The sequence below is a fragment of the Aegilops tauschii genome, chromosome 2 (assembly GCF_002575655.3).
Source record: "Aegilops tauschii subsp. strangulata cultivar AL8/78 chromosome 2, Aet v6.0, whole genome shotgun sequence".
In the NCBI taxonomy this organism is placed as follows: Eukaryota; Viridiplantae; Streptophyta; class Magnoliopsida; order Poales; family Poaceae; genus Aegilops; species Aegilops tauschii.
Window position 1 is genome coordinate 80,486,354 of NC_053036.3, and position 16,151 is coordinate 80,502,504.

At 47.2% G+C, this 16,151-nt stretch overlaps 1 protein-coding gene across 1 annotated transcript; it reads right to left on the bottom strand.

The window, feature by feature from the left end:
* Window positions 1-124: 124 nt before the first annotated feature.
* On the bottom strand, window positions 125-5,382 carry LOC109744530 (uncharacterized). The gene is made up of 7 exons (XM_020303665.4): window positions 4,934-5,382; window positions 3,085-4,380; window positions 2,817-3,004; window positions 1,883-2,124; window positions 1,318-1,460; window positions 782-958; window positions 125-582 (listed from the first exon to the last, which is right to left on the bottom strand). Exons 1-7 carry the CDS (start codon window positions 4,949-4,951, stop codon window positions 394-396), a joined length of 2,253 nt encoding a protein of 750 aa, XP_020159254.3. The 5' UTR covers window positions 4,952-5,382; the 3' UTR covers window positions 125-393.
* Between the last annotated feature and the right edge of the window lie 10,769 nt (window positions 5,383-16,151).

Consider the following 16,151-nt stretch of genomic DNA (forward strand, 5'->3'; position numbering starts at 1 on the left):
GAAGAAATGGTGCATGGTCGGTCATCCAATCGTGAGTGAGACAGCCCAAGACTGGCCACTTTCAATTATAGGTCGCCTAAAATGTAAAGAAGTGCACACATCACATCACCATAACACGAGCACAAAGGATGAATAGCAACCTCATGGTTACCAAGATGAGCAGGTGCATTTTACAGGACCTCAAAAATGGGCTGAGCGGGAAAGCCCACCCCCCTCATCACTACGTTACCAGGCATATATATAAATAGGGTCACGCAACCAGGGTAGTACTTGACACACTCGATTCTGCGGTTACACGGCAGCTACCATTTAACACAACCATAGTTAGACAGTATAACTCACTGTTCCAGCAATGAGAGGAAGGGGGCAATCAACCGCATGGCAACACCAGACTTAAACTTGCTTGTAGAACAGGATATACGCTGGGTTATGCAAGACCTTGTTCACGTTGATGGGCATGACATGGCCGTCATCGAACCGAAGCCACTGCCCACCGTCACGCTTCGCATCAGCGGTGTAATGGCCCCTGGACGGGCCGCTCCCGTGATGAGTGATGGTTGCAACAAGCTCGTATCTTCTACCCTGCACTCGACCAAAGGTGGGATGTTAGATGAAGTAATCAATGTGTATCCAAGAAACAGCTGTTACATCTGATTTTACAAAGGGTTGCATAAACGTATAAAGAAGTCTAATCCCACACGCTGTGGGACAAAAGTGATCAAATAGTAGATACACCAACTATATTGGCAATAATAAAATAGAGTATCAAGGAGATTATCACCTCTGATGATGGTGAGCTCAGCAGATCCCGATTAAGGACCAGTTCAAGAGGGAAGTGGAGTGGCTTGTACAGTTTAGTACACCCACGATTTCCATAACTGAACCTCTTCAAGTGCAGTATCATTATCTTTGAAAGTTCGTGTATCTTGAATGATTTCCTAGCTGTCACCACTCCGGCCTGCAAGATCAAGTTTCATCAGTCCATATTATAGCTGATTTCAAAAGGATAATAATTGTGACAAGAAGCATACTGTTGCGCTGAGGAGGTGTATAGTACAGAGGTATAGTTCAACAACCTAGTTTCAGCTTATAGCGGCATCAACAGAATACTAAGATTTACATCAAAGAAGGCAACCAACCAACTAATCAGGAAGTTTATAATATATAATGCATCAGAGGCGAATGGCGCTAATGCAGAATGCATGATGTCCCTTATATGTAATATAATTCTGAAATAATGTAAGCAAATTCTCTGACAAGCTAAGTAATTGCAAAATTCAGGAGTCAAAACTACTGAGCACAGATTTCAGTAAGAACCTTTCCAGCAGTTGTTCTGTATCCTTCCAAAGATTCAGGGGTGGAAAACAGATGAAGTGCATCGTCAAGCGTTTGAACAGCATCTGGAAATATATCAAGATGGAGCAGCAGGAAAGGCTGAACGGTTGCTGACGCTTTGTTACCTATAATAGATCCGAAAAGAAGATACAACATGAGGGTAAGAAACTGCATAACTGAAACTCCCTCAATTTTTGCCAACAACGCTAATGATTTCAATTTACAGTGAGAATTTGCTTCAGATAACCGACACGAATCTAATGCAGGATTTCTGACAACAATGATAACTTAGCACAAATGAACAGTTGACGTGTTTTTATTTAAAGTTCAAGGATAAGCAAAAATGACTTTTCCTTGACAGCACTTCTGCATGTTTAAGAAACATCATTTCTATTATAAGCTAAGGTACTAGTATTTCCACGGAAAACTTTACACAAGCACAAATATAGCTAGAATCAGGAGACAAAACCTTTCCAAAAGGGCATCTAGCTGATAGATCAGAGTTAAAAGGAAATGACTGAAATTTCTCAGCACAAGAAATAGTTACCTGCAGCTTTCACTACACTTTGCAGCTTGCCTCCAAAAATAGCACTTAGATCGGAGGGAACAAAACTCTGCGTTCTCATGATTGCAGATTTGTTCTTCCTACCTACAGTCTCCCAGGCATCGTCATCATCAGAAGAAACAACCATACCTTCCTTTGAATTTGAACCATTGCCATTAAGCCTCAACAGTTCATCATGCATTCTATCCATGGCAAAACTTAGAAACTCTTGGGCATCTTCTTGTCTGCAGAAATGCAAAGCATCATAAACTGAATTATTTTTGTTTTTTAGGGAAGGCCATCATGGCTAGCTTTATCGACTTAAGATAGGCATTACATCGTCCACAAGATGAGAGACCAGACAGCCCAGAGGCTCATCCGTACAACTAAGAGAAGTCTTATTACAATAACAGAAATTAGCTAGCACATGCGCCGCTTGGTTACTAGAACGAAAACAATGCTTAAAGACAACCTTCCCGATCGAAGCCCTGTTACTAGGAAAATAAAAATTTAACGCATGATATTTACACTAACACAAAATCAGAGCAGCATGCATAATGTCCATGCATTCAATGCAGCAAAATATATTGTTTGAACAAATTTCAAGCTAAGATGGCATCTATCTCAGTTTCATGTTCCACAAGTTTCAAGAATAAGATATTACTGGGAAGCTTCTGATTCTAGTGCAAGTCATCATGCTCATAAGCATTAGTTATAGTTTCAATGTCAAATTTGGTTTCCAGTAAAGGACAAACAGGATACATTATGATACTGATGGGATTCATGTCTTGCTATACAAAAAAATGCTAAAAATAAGCACAAACACGAAAAAAGAATGCTATTCTCAAGTAGTACCTATGACAGCCAAACAATTAGCGTCACATTTCATCAATTTCACTTAAAAAAATAATAACCAAGAACAGCGTCAACAACTTACCTTGGCCGAGCAGATGTTCCAGCCGGTACATCTGGAGTAAAATTTCTCAGAACTTGATCGAACATGGTAGGATTGATTACTTTTGCAGCGACCAAAGCAAACCTCTCGTCTTTCTTCATAGTGGACTCGTCAAGTACATCAAACTGAGAGAGGAGCTCAATGAATGCACTCAGAGTAGGGTAGCCAGCCTAAAATTAGCAGTAGTCAGAACAAAAGCCAGTGAAATCAGCAGAGAGGACATTGAATTGATTCATTTACGTAGTAGTACCTTGGGTATACTCTGGTTCCTCAGGTCTTGTACAAGCTGAACAAAAGGGAAGCATGAAAGGAAAGCCTGCAAAGTTGCATTCAGGAAGCATATATTTCCTGTATTCTTCAAACCATGAGGAAGCAACGGCTTATTCTGATAGGCTTCCTTATTTAAACTTGTGACTGACTCATCTGCTGGAGCTGCAATAATAGGTGCATCAGCACCTGTGCTTCCATTCTCAGTTACTAACATAGCTGAACTGCTGCTTTCTGTACATCTGAGACCATCATTGTGCGGCCCTAGCCCTTCAATTGGTGTTGAACTGCTGATGCTCTTGATAGGCGCAACTGAAGTAACCACAGATTCAGTCTTCTTTACAGTGTTAGCAGGGCCGGGTGAAGGAACTGTAGCTTCAGCCTTCTTCACATTGTTGACAGGCCCAGGTGAAGGAACCGTAGCTTCAGCCTTCTTCACATTGTTGACAGGCCTGGGTGAAGGAACCGTAGCTTCAGCCTTCTTCACATTGTTGACAGGCCCTGGTGAAGGAACTGTAGCTTCAGCCTTCTTCACATTGTTGACAGGCACAGGTGATGGAACCGTAGCTTCAGCCTTCTTCACATTGTTGGCAGGCCTAGCTGAAGGAACCGTAGGTTCAGCCTTCTTCACATTGTTGGCAGACACAGCTGAAGGGGCCGTGGCTTCAGTCTTCTTTACATTGTTGGCAGGCCCAGCTGAAGGAGATGTGGCTTTGGTCTTCTTTACATTGTTGACAGGCCCAGCTGAAGGAACCGTAGCTTCCTTCTTTACATTGTTGATCGGCCCAGGTGAAAGAGCCAGAGCTTCATTCTTCTTTACATCGTTGACAGGACGAGCTGAAGGAACTGGAGCTTCAGTCTTCTTTACATTGTTCACAGGGCCAGCTAAAGCAACCGTTGCTTTGGTCTCCTTTAAATTGCTGACAGGCCCAGATGAAGGAACCGAAGCTTCAGACTTCACATTCTTCAGAATCCCATTATTGGGAGAAACTTCGGCAGGAAATCCATTGAACAGCACTGGCCCACCATTTGGTAAGGTAGAGGTTACAGCTTCCTTCTTACTACTGCCAGCGAGATCCTTTGTATGGCCATAAGTTGGTTTTGGAGAATGGGCAGAGCCTTCAGTGATAGCATTCGACACTTTCTCTAAACTAAGCACAGAAAAATTCAGTGATCCAAACTGGATCTCAGGCAGTGCCCATGATTTCTCCTCACTTTTAGCAGGCTGCCCCTGGAACAACTTAGTCTCATCCTCCGTGAAGGACCCAAACAACACAACCTGCGTTATACAGAAGAAACTATGATGAGTACCTGAAAAACTTTGAGCAGTAAAGCAGCTTGTATAGCGTCCAAACAACCATTATAGCAAGATATCAGTGTTAACATTGCTAGAAAAAGTGTATCTTTAACCGCTTCTATACGACTTTCACGCCGGCTGTCTGGCCTAAGGAAACTCAACTCTGGATCCCATCTGATCACACACACTTCCATAATGTGTACTCCGCACACCTCCAAGCAACAACACTTAAAAGCACTGATCGTCTAGGTAACCACCAAATAAGCCTACATCATCAGTGCTACGGCATCTAGTGCCGCAAGCATGCTTCACACACGCGGTAGCATCACATCAGCCAGGCTAGCCAGTGCTCCAAAACGGCAAAACCGCATCAATTCACTCAGGCCACCCAACCAGAAACCGTCCCCGCCGTAATTAATGCGGCGCCAGAGCGCGGCGGCAGCATCGAGGACTAATTAAACCACGCGATTAATCAATGTGAATGCGCACGAACGCCCGGGCGAGCGGATGCATGGATGGATGGGATGTATTATACCTTGTCGGCGCCGCTCATCTCCGCTGCGGCGAGGGGACCGTGCACTGGGCGGGTGTGGGGGTGGAGCTGACCGCGCGGGGAGCCGCCTGGGAGCAGAGGGAGCCGAGGCGGCGGGCGGGAGACATCAAAGGGGGCGGCCGGCCGCGGGGGGTGGCGCCTAGATGCCGGCGGCCGCGCTGCCCTGCCGGCCACAGGAACGGCGCGGCGCGGCGGCGCGGGGGGCTGGGGCGGGGAGGGGGCCGGCGATCAGTTGGTGGCGCGGCCGGGCGGGGGGGGGGGGGGGGGGGGGGGGGGGGGGGGGGGCCGCGGGGTCGGCGGCGGAGGCGAGGGCGTAGGGTTTGGATTCGGTGTGGTTTAGGCGTGGGGAGAGAGAGGGGAGTTGGGAAGGAAGGAAGGGGGCGTGTGGGGGGAGGGCTGGCTGTTGCCTATGTGGGCGGCGACCCCGTGGTGGGCCGTGCTGCTGGGGTTTTATGGCCTCGTCCCGCTGCGCCGCGCGGTCTCATTGGGTGCCTGCGGTGCCGTGCCATCGTTTTTCCGAATACAAAAATTCCTTTCTATCCTATTTTCGTCAAAATTCTCAAAACAAATAGTTTTTCAAACAAAAAAGGCCTCCGGTACATAATAATAATTCTTCTAAAAAAAGTATACGGTGGTAATGGTAATATCTAATACCATGTTGTCACCCTATATTGGCATTTGATTTGAGGTGCCTGTTTCAGCAAGGCGAAAAAAGTGCCTAAAGCACGTAACTGCGAATACAGAATGAACTTAGTTTTTGGTCTTGGCCTCGCATTGAGTACTCCCTCGGTCACTTTTACTCCACATATAAGGTTTTCCTAAAGTCAAGCTTCGTAAAGTTTGATCATATTTATATGAAGAAAATATCAACATCTATGGTACTAAAATTATACAATATGAAATAAATTCATGACGCATCTAATGATACTGGTCTCATATTATGAATGTTGATGTTTTTTTTATAAAGTTGGTCAAAATTTACTAAGTTTGACTTCAGACAAATCTTATATGCAGAGTAAAAAGGACTAGACGGGGTACGTAACAACAGGAAGAGTGCTAAAATGAGCGTGCACGATTTTTAAAAATAAATATCCATCTGCACTAATGCTTTTTATTTATAATAGTTCTTATTGTGCATCCGCAAAAGAAATATCCGGACTCTTCCAAAGTTTGTTTATGAGTGCTTAGGTGGTTTAAATATCGTTGAGTCGTCTAATATTGTCGTGTATAAGAGCAAGCACACGCTTAAGTTACTATTAATATACATTTGCTAGGGGTAAACATAGGAAGGAAAGAAGAGTGGAAGGGCAAATAACATAACAGGCTGCCCACGTTGGTATAGCACTACTGGAATCAGCTAATTTGCCATCTGCCAGCTCTTTGCCGTCTGCTAGCTGACGACAAAAAAGCTCTTTGCCATCAGCTACCCAAAAGCAGACGGCAAAGAAATGGCAGACGACAAAACAGGTCTTTGCCATCTGCGAGCTCTTTGCCGTCCGCTAGCAGACGGCAAAGAATCTTTGCCGTCCGCTGGCAGACGGTAAAGAGAGAGGTGGCCCCCACCCCCCGCCCGTTTGGAAAAAACTTAACGCCCCACCTCTAGCAGACGGCAAAGAGACATAAAGGCGGACGGCAAAGATTGGCGGACGGCAAAGAGGAGAGTACCTAACGGCCCGTACCCCCCTGCGCCCGTTACTCTGTCTTCTCTCCCTCTCTCCTCGCCGACGCGCCCTGCCACCACATCCCACCCCACCGCCGCCGCTGCCGCCCCCGCCCCCCGCCGCCCGCCGCGCCCCGTCGCCCCCTCCGCCCCGTCGCCCCCCCCCCACCCCGCCGCCCCGTCGCCCCCTCCGCCCCGTCGCCCCCCCCCCACCCCTCCGCTCCGTCGCCCCCTCCGCCCCGTCGCCCCCCACCCTTTCGCCCCGTCGCCCCCTCCACCCCGTCGCCCCCTCCGCCCCGTCGCCCCCCACCCCTTCGCCCCGTCGCCCCCTCCGCCCCGTCGCCCCCCCCGCCCCGTCGCCCCCCACCCCTCCGCCCGGCCAGCGCCACCCCCGCCGCCCCAGAGTTGTGGCCCCGTCGCCACCATCGCCCGGCCAGCGCCCCTCCGTCGGCGAGCAACCCCACCCCTGCCGCAGGTGAGCCCCGGTCGCACCCCTCTTCTCCTTTTTTTTCTCTGTTTTTTCTATTTTTTAGTTTAGATTACTTTTAGTTTAGTTTTAGATTTAGTTTAGTTTAGATTACTTTTAGTTTGGTTTTATATTTAGTTTAGTTTAGATTACTTTTAGTTTGGTCTTAGGTTTAGTTTAGTTTTAGGTTTATGTTTAGTAATGAAAAAAACTAAGAATAATTAGAAGAAGAGGAGGAGAAGAAGAATAGCTAGGTTTAGGTGTAGTTTTTTCCTGTTTTGTTTTAGGTTACTTAGTGCTAGGTTTAAGAAGAGGAAAAAGGAGAAGAAGAAGAAGAAGAGGAGGAGGAGGAGGAGGAGAAGAAAGAAGAAGAAGAAGAAGAAGAAGAAGAAGAAGAAGAAGAAAGAGGAGAGGAGGAGGAGGAGGAGAAAGCTAGAGGAGAGGAGGAGAAGAAGAAGATCACCGACACCCCGACACCTGACACCCCGACCACCGACACCCCGACCCCGACGACCGACACCCCCACCCCGACGCGACACCCCGACACGACACCCCGACCCCGACACGACACCCCGGCACGACACCCCGACACGACACGACACGACACCCCGACACGACACGACACCCCGACACGACACGACACCCCGACACGACACGACACCCCGACACCTGACACCCCGACCACCGACACCCCGACCCCGACGACCGACACCCCCACCCCGACGCGACACCCCGACACGACACCCCGGCACGACACCCCGACACGACACGACACCCCGACACGACACGACACCCCGACCCCGACACGACACCCCGACACGACACCCCGGCACGACACCCCGACCCCGACACCCTGACACCATACCCACCCTTACCCCGACCACCGACACCCTGACACCACACCCCGACCCACACCCCGACCCCGACCCCGACACCCTGACAGGGTCATATATTTGTGAATTATTAGTTATGTCATATATTTTTCGATTTTGTTATGAAAACATCATATATAATTGTGTTGATCGGGTAGATTTAAATGTGCAGTTGTTTCATCGCTGCGAGGTTTGGTGGTCGACGACCTCGCCGTGCGTTTGACGAGCTCTGCCCCTTCGTTCGTGGGTGAGCACAAATGACATGTCCTCCTCCACCGTTAATTATTTGCTCTGTTCCGGTGTTCGTGCCGATGAAACTTGATAGCTAGCTATATATGTGTCTTCAATCATCAGTATGCGTAACCAATATGTGTCTCCCGTTCGAAAGCGTCATAGTTATAAATATGCATGCATTTGCATATTTATAACCTTGATTCTTTCGAATTGTCCAACGCTATCCATGGACGGCCCGAGTATGTTTAGATTGGGTTCGTTGTCCCATATGCTTTGCTCCGGATCTGACGCATAAGTTTCGTCAGTGCCTCCCCTGTTGTTCTCCGGGTACACATCCTCTCTGTTTATTGCAGAGACGTGTATCAGGAGAACAGCGGGGAGGTGCTGCCGAAATTTTGCGTAGGATCCGGAGCATAGCATAGGAAAATGAACCCAATCTAAACATACTCGGGTGGGATTAGGACCTATCATTACCTATTAGAGTGTAGGTTGCATGGACGTAATAAAATTGACAAAGTAGATCAACTGATGAATATATACATGGTGAATTATATATATATATATATATATATATATATATTTGTTGTGTGTCTAGTAGCTCTGAAAGTCAAGATGAGTGATTGTGCGTGGATGTACACCGGTCACACTGGTCAGAACAAATGGAGCACTGAATGGTTCACAAAAACCAAGGGGTTTGTGCGAGCCGCATTTGCAAATGGCCAGAGGAAAACCTGGTGCCCCTGTTTACGGTGCGGCAATTGGGAAAAGAGGACAGAGGCTGAAATGGGCAAACACCTGCAGAAGAGTGGTTTTACGCCCGATTATACGGTGTGGACATTTCATGGTGAGTCTGCCCAACGTGACCGAGCTGAGGTGGACCGTCGTCGCACCGACGAGCATGGTACCGGGATGGAAAACATGGTGCAAGACTTCGATGATGCTCGGGATTCGGACGAGGAGATGGAGGAATCTGCAAAGGCCTTCAATGAAATGTTGGAGTCTTCAAAACGTCCGCTCCATGAGCACACTGAGCTTTGTCAGTTGGATGCCATCTCACAAGTAATGGCTCTGAAGGCTCAGTTCAACTTGGGCAGAGAATGCTACGATGCAATGATGACAGTATTTGGACGCTTTCTACCCAAAGGCCATGTAATGCCTGCAAACCTGTACCAGTCGGACAAAATCCTCCGTGCACTGAAGATGCCCTATGATAAGATACATGCCTGTGAGAAAGGATGTGTCTTGTTTAGGCTTGACTATGTGGACTTGAACTATTGTCCCATTTGCAAGTCTTCCAGGTATGTTGTGGTAGACAACGGTATGGGTGAGAAGACACAGACCAAAATCCCCATTAGTGTTCTTCGGTATATGCCAATCGTACCAAGACTTCAACGTCTTTTCATGGTCGAAGAGACGGCCAGACAGATGGCATGGCACAAAACGGGCAAAAGAACCGAACTAGATGCAGATGGGAATCTGATGATTGTACACACATCGGATGGTGTTGCGTGGAAAAAGTTTGATGAATTACATGGTGACAAAGCGGCAGATCCGAGGCATCCTCGAGTCGGCATCAGCACGGATGGGTTCAGTGTGTTTGGTATGACGGCAGCCCAATACAGTTGTTGGCCCGTATTTGTCTTTCCACTCAATCTCCCCCCCCCCCCGGACAGATTATGCAAAGAAAGAACATTTTCCTGACATTGATAATTCCAGGGCCCAACTATCCGGGGAAAAATATGAATGTGTACATGCAGCCGCTTAAGGACGAATTGCAAGAAGCCTGGGATAATGGGTTCAAGACATACGACGCCTATAGCAAACGGAACTTCATAATGCGTGTCTGGTACATGTACTCGACGCATGACTTGCCGGCGTCTGCGCTATTCGTTGGCTGGTGTGTGCATGGAAGGTTCCCGTGCCCCACATGCAAGGGAGCTCTTGAGTTTCGTTGGCTTCAGGCCGGTCGCAAGTTTTCTTGCTTCGACATGCATAGACAGTTCCTGAATCCTCGCCATAAGTTCAGGAAAGACAAGAAGAACTTCATCAGAGGTAGAGTTGTCAAAAACTCTGCACCACCTGCATTGACAGGCCAACAGACCCTGGATCAGTTAAACGCTCTCGAGCCAGATCCAGAGCGTCCAGGGTACTTCAAGGGGTATAATTCTAAGCACGCCTGGACTCACAAAACATGCTTATGGGATCTGCCTTACTTCAAAGACCTCCTTTGCCCACACAACATCGACGTGATGCACACTGAGAAGAATATCGCCGAGGCACTTTTTGGTACATTGTTCGGCATAGATGGGAAGTCAAAGGATAATACTAAGGCTAGAGTCGATCTGGAGGCGCTATGTGATAGGCCGTTACAAAACATGAAAGAACCGAAAGGAAAGCAGAACTGGACGAAGCCAAAGGCATGGTTCAATCTTGGAAGGCCAGCTATGAGGGAAATTATCTTGTGGGTGAAAATGCAGTTGATGTTCCCCGATGGGTATGCAGCGAATCTAAAGAGGGGAGCCAGTCTTGATAAATTGAAGATATTTGGTCTCAAGAGTCATGATTGGCACATATGGATTGAGCGGGTAATGCCGGTGATGTTGCGTGGCTTCATCCCTGAGGATGAATGGCTAGTACTGGCAGAACTCCGCTATTTCTTCCGTGTTCTTTGTGCGAAAGAACTATCGCCTGGCGTGCTAGAAGAAATGGAAGAGTTGGCGCCGGAGTTGATCTGCAAGTTAGAGAAGATCTTTCCACCGGGCTTCTTTAATCCAATGCAACATTTGATTTTGCATCTCCCGACCGAGGCAAGATTGGGGGGGCCGTGCAAAATCGTTGGTGCTACCCAACTGAGAGGATGCAGAAGACGCTTCGACAAAAATGTAAAAATAAACGTAGAATTGAAGCATCGATGGCTGAGGCATTCATCACTGAGGAGGCGGCAAACTTCGTGACAGCACACTACGAAGCCAAAAATCGTCATTTGCATAATCCGAAGCCTCGGTACAATGCTGACGACCCTAAAAAGGGTGGATCCAACCTCAGCCTATTCAAAGGGAATCTCGCACCAGCCAGTGTTTCAAATCCAGTATCTTTGGATAACGAACAATGGCGGACCATTTCGTTGTATATCTTCAACAACCTGATAGAAGTGCGGCCGTACATCGAGTAAGTTCTCGGTACATAGTTTCGCAACTTCTATTTCCTTTGAACTGCTCTTATTCCTGGATATTTCATACAGTCGATACGTCGCCTTATTCTCGTATGGAGCAGTGATCCAAAAGGATTCTGTCGAAGAGTATGAGCTTCTCGCAAAGCAAGGAGGCGGCTATCCCGGTTTCATCTCTTGGTTCAAACAAACGGTAATTTCTATTAGACAATTTCATTTCATTCGCTAATTTGTGCGTAATGCAACAATCCTTTCATATTAAACTTGTAGGCTAATTCAGAGTCTATGGACGCCGAATTGTGACAAGTCGCTAATGGTTTTGACTATAAGGTCCGTTCATTTGACAAATACGACATCAACGGGTATCGCTTTTGTACCTATGGCAAAGAGCTATCTATGGCCGACCGAAAGTCTACAAATTGTTGTGTATCTGCTATCGGCGAAGGAGGTACCGAGTATTATGGGAGAGTTGAAGCAATTTATGAACTTCTATTCTATGGTGAAAACCCACCGAATGTCATAGTCTTCAAATGTTATTGGTTTCAGCCGAAGGAGACTAGAAGGACTCATGAACATATAGGGCTAGTTGAAATCAACCAAAGCACCCATTTAGATGTTCCTGATGTCTATATTACGGCTCAACAGGCGACCCAAGTATTCTATCTACCGTGGGCCTGCCAAACTAATCCAAATCTGAAAGGTTGGGATGTCGTTTATGAAGTGCCGCCACGTGCTAGACTATCTCCCCCAAAGGAAGAGGATTATGAACCTCACATTAACCCAGACACATATGAAGGAGAATTCTTCCAAGAGACACGTCTTTCCAAAAAGCGTTTCAAGAACCGCTATACTTCACCCCAAAACATTGAAGTAGACAACAACAGTGAATCCGACATCACCCCAGAGGAGGAACAAGAAGAGCCGGAACAAGAAGAGGTTACTGCTGCGGATGACCTGTCATTGCTTGACCGATTACGTCAAGGTGGCCTTCCACATGTTGATGCCACTGAACCCTATGAGCCCGTCATTGATTATAGTGATGACGATGATTATGCATTTATTGATGATACTGATCGAGATTATTAGTAGTGTCAGGTATTAAAATTTTTTATGTTGTACTTGATGATGATACACTTAAGTGATACACATATTATTATTCATGTCGGTCTTTTTTTTATGTTGTACTAATTTCGTTTACTGTTTGTCATGGCAGGTGTTGAAAGATGGTGGGCGCTGGTCGGGAGCGCACCAAGGCCCCTTCTTCATCGGCGCGTGGTCTGAGGTCTTCCATTCCAGACGCACCTCTCCGCCGAGCGTTGCTGGACAGTATGGCGACACCGTCGGGCCCTTCTTCGTCGACCGCGGTGCCCAGCAGGGGACGAGGTAGGAAGAGAGGAGGTGGGGCACGTGGTCGCGGGAGAGGAGGTAGGGTGACTGCTACGACGCCTTCCTCGCCGCCACCCCCAGCTGTTTCACCCGAGCACGTGACTGCTAGGGTGGACTCGTCCGAGGAGGAGGCTACACGGACTCCGGTCCACGAGCCTCCGGTCCACGGGTCTTGGGCCCACGAGCCTCGGGTCGACTAGCCTTCGGCCCACGAGACCCCGGAGGAGCACACGTCCGGATGGGGTACCTGGCCGGATCAGCCCGAGGAGCCGAGTGGCCATGCTGATGATGGCGGGGAGCCGACTGATATTGAGGAGGAGGGGGCACCGTCTACCAGCGTGGTGCTACACGGCTCCCGTCCGTGCCGGCGACCCGCGAGCAGAGGTGGTTGATTTTCCCTGATGGGGAGAGGTACGTAAGTGCATTTAATATTTTTGTACCTTCTGCATTCACGTTTCTTCAAATAACTAATGCGTTGGCCTTGTCATGCTGCAGGGGTTGGGACCACCATCATAGTGTCCGCCGACCCAACTCCGTCCTTGGAGTTCTTTGCCGGCAAAACTTCCCGGGGTTTGTCACGTTGCCTGGTGAGGGTCGGCTTCCAGAGCTTGGATTGAGCTGGGAGCACTACTTGGCTGCCCCGGCCCCGCCGGATGAGATTATCGACGGTGTCTTGTGCGACACGAGGGCAGACATGGTGATCAGAAAGTTCTGGGTAATTTCTCCTTTACACATTTAAAAATCTTCAACTAGCTAGTTATTAATTGTACTAATCAATATTGTCTCATTTGATTGCAGACATTCTACAGGTGTGAGGAGGGATACGAGGAGGACGCGGCACATGTTATCGAGAATGTCTGCAAGCGCCTACTACAGAACTTACGGCACGAGGCTCGGGTGCAGGCTGTTCGAGACTACTACGCCTTGCATGGTATCAAGAAGACCAAGCCGGCGTGCCGCGATAAGTTCCTGAGTAAGGAGCAGTACATGAAGGTAATTCTTAAGGCCTTCTACTTAAGTTCCTTCATTTAGTAATTCTTAGCCGTAGCGCTCAAGTTTCTATTTGCTAACTTAGGCGCCTCCGAGATGGTGTGCGGATCGGATGGATTGTTGGGAGGTGTTGGTCAATGAGTGGTGCTCAAAAGAATGGCTAGCCCTCCACAACGCGGCCAAGGACAAACGTGCCCAAATGGAAGGTGTGCCACACCATCAAGGCAGCTCCAACTTATATCAGTTCGGGCGGAACTGGGTATGTGGTTTGCTTCATGATTCATGCAATTCATTCATCATGCTAGCTTGAGCCCTTTAATTACTAATTTACATTGTTTCTCTCTTTCAGGCACGCCACAATAAGGTGGATAAGGTGCCAGAGGTGTACGACCTGTATGCCATGGCCCACACTGCCTCTTTCAAGAAAGTCAAGGCTTTCTCTCAGTCTGACCTCGATGATGCAAACAACTTCACCAACATCTCCTCCCACAACAAGCTCGTGAGATATAGAGATGAGGGGAAGGCAAGGAAAGGGGAGGACTTTAACCCGAGCCAGGGTCCCATTGATCCAGAGCTGGTGATGATATCTGGTGGCGGGAGGTCCCATGGCTCCATAGCCATTGGAGATGGACTTATCCGTTGTCCTAGCACTCTCCCGGAGATCAAGGCGCGCCAGTCGAGCTCCGCTCCTGAGATAAGACCTCGTGAACGGCCAGTGCAACTCGCCATCAAGGTTAGTGATACGTACTCAGCTATCTTTCTCCATTACATTGTGTGCGCTTCCATCAATGATTACAAATGGTCATGTGAGTGGTGTTGCAGGCTACTATACAGAGTGAGAGAGATAGAACGGAGAAACTTCTGGCGGAGGCGGCGGAGAGGCAGCGGGAGTTGGAGGAGAGGACGACAAAGATGATGGAGGAGGAGAGGGCACGGAATGACATGCAGGCAAGGGCCATGTACGAGCTCCTTGTGGTAAGTTTCTTCTGCAGATTAGCCAAAACATTCATGTAGTGTTTGTCTCATTACTAACTAGTATGACTAAGTCGTCAAAATCAAATGTGCAGTCTGTGTGCGAGAAGACCGGTCAGACCGCTCCGCCGATGCCAGTGATTGCTCCTGGGACCACGGTGAGTTTAATTTGAATGGACATTACTTGCTAGTCTTAACATTTGAGTGTCATCATGCTAACAAGACATTGGAAATGATCTTTGGTGTAGCGTAACTCCAGACAAGCATCGCACGATCCTTCTCCAGCTACCGACACGAGCCAGCCCGCTCCTACACCTCCTGGATCATGGTAAGTTTATCTAGTGTTTTGCTTAACACATGCATAAAGACCTAGACTTAGCTTTATTTCCTCCAATGCTTACCATAATGACCTAGACTTAGCTTCTTCTCCTCCAAAATGACTTAATAAGCTTACTGACCTCCAAAACCATCCATTTTACCTAAGTTAGCTCTAAAACGATCTGTACTTAGCTTACTTATGTCAAAAATTGCATAATTAGCTTAGTTAGCTCATAAACGATCCATTTTACCTAAGTTAGCTCTAAAATGACCCATTTTACCTTGGTTAGCTTATAAATGATCCAGTTCATCCAAGTTAGCTAAAAAATGACCCATTTTACCTAGATTAGCTCCTAAATGACACATTTTACCTACGTTAGCTTTAAAATGACCCATTTCACCTAGGTTAACTCCAAAATGACCCATCTTACCTAGGTTATCTCATAAACGATCCATTTCAACTAATTTAGCTCATAAACGATCCATTTCAACTAATTTAGCTCATAAACGATCCATTTCACCAAGTTAGCTAAAAAACGATCCATTTCACCTAAATTAGCTCTTAAATGATCCATTTCACCTAAGTTAGCTCAAAAAGATCCATTTCAACTAAATTAGCTCATAAATGATCCATTTCACCTAAGTTAGCTCAAAAACGATCCATTTCAACTAAGTTGGCTCATAAATGATCCATTTCACCTAAGTTAGCTAAAAAACGATCCATTTCACCTTAGTTACCTCAAAAACGATCCATTTGACCTTAGTTAGCTCATAAACGACCCATTTCAACTAAGTTAGCTCATAAATGATCCATTTCACCTTAGCTAGCTCATAAACGACCCATTTCAACTTAGTTAGCTCATATATGATCCATTTCACGTAAGTTAGCTCATAAATGACATACTCTTCTTGTTCTAGTCTTCTTCTTGTTATACTCTTCTTGTTCTAGTCTTCTTCTTGTTCTACTCTTCTTATTCTAGTCTTCTTATTCTAGTCACCTATTTCTAACTTTCTTATTTTGCCATTTTGCAGATTTCATTCACTTCATGGAAGCTAGCTTGCTATGGAGTGCTTGTTTATGTATGGATGGAACTTGTTTATGTATGAATTGATGGATGGAACTTGCTTATGTA

Coding starts and splice junctions, on each gene's coding strand:
- LOC109744530 (XM_020303665.4), bottom strand. Junction 3,005..3,084: donor GGAACCAGAGTATACCCAAG/GTACTACTACGT, acceptor TGCTAATTTTAG/GCTGGCTACCCTACTCTGAG. Junction 959..1,317: donor ACAGAACAACTGCTGGAAAG/GTTCTTACTGAA, acceptor TTGATCTTGCAG/GCCGGAGTGGTGACAGCTAG.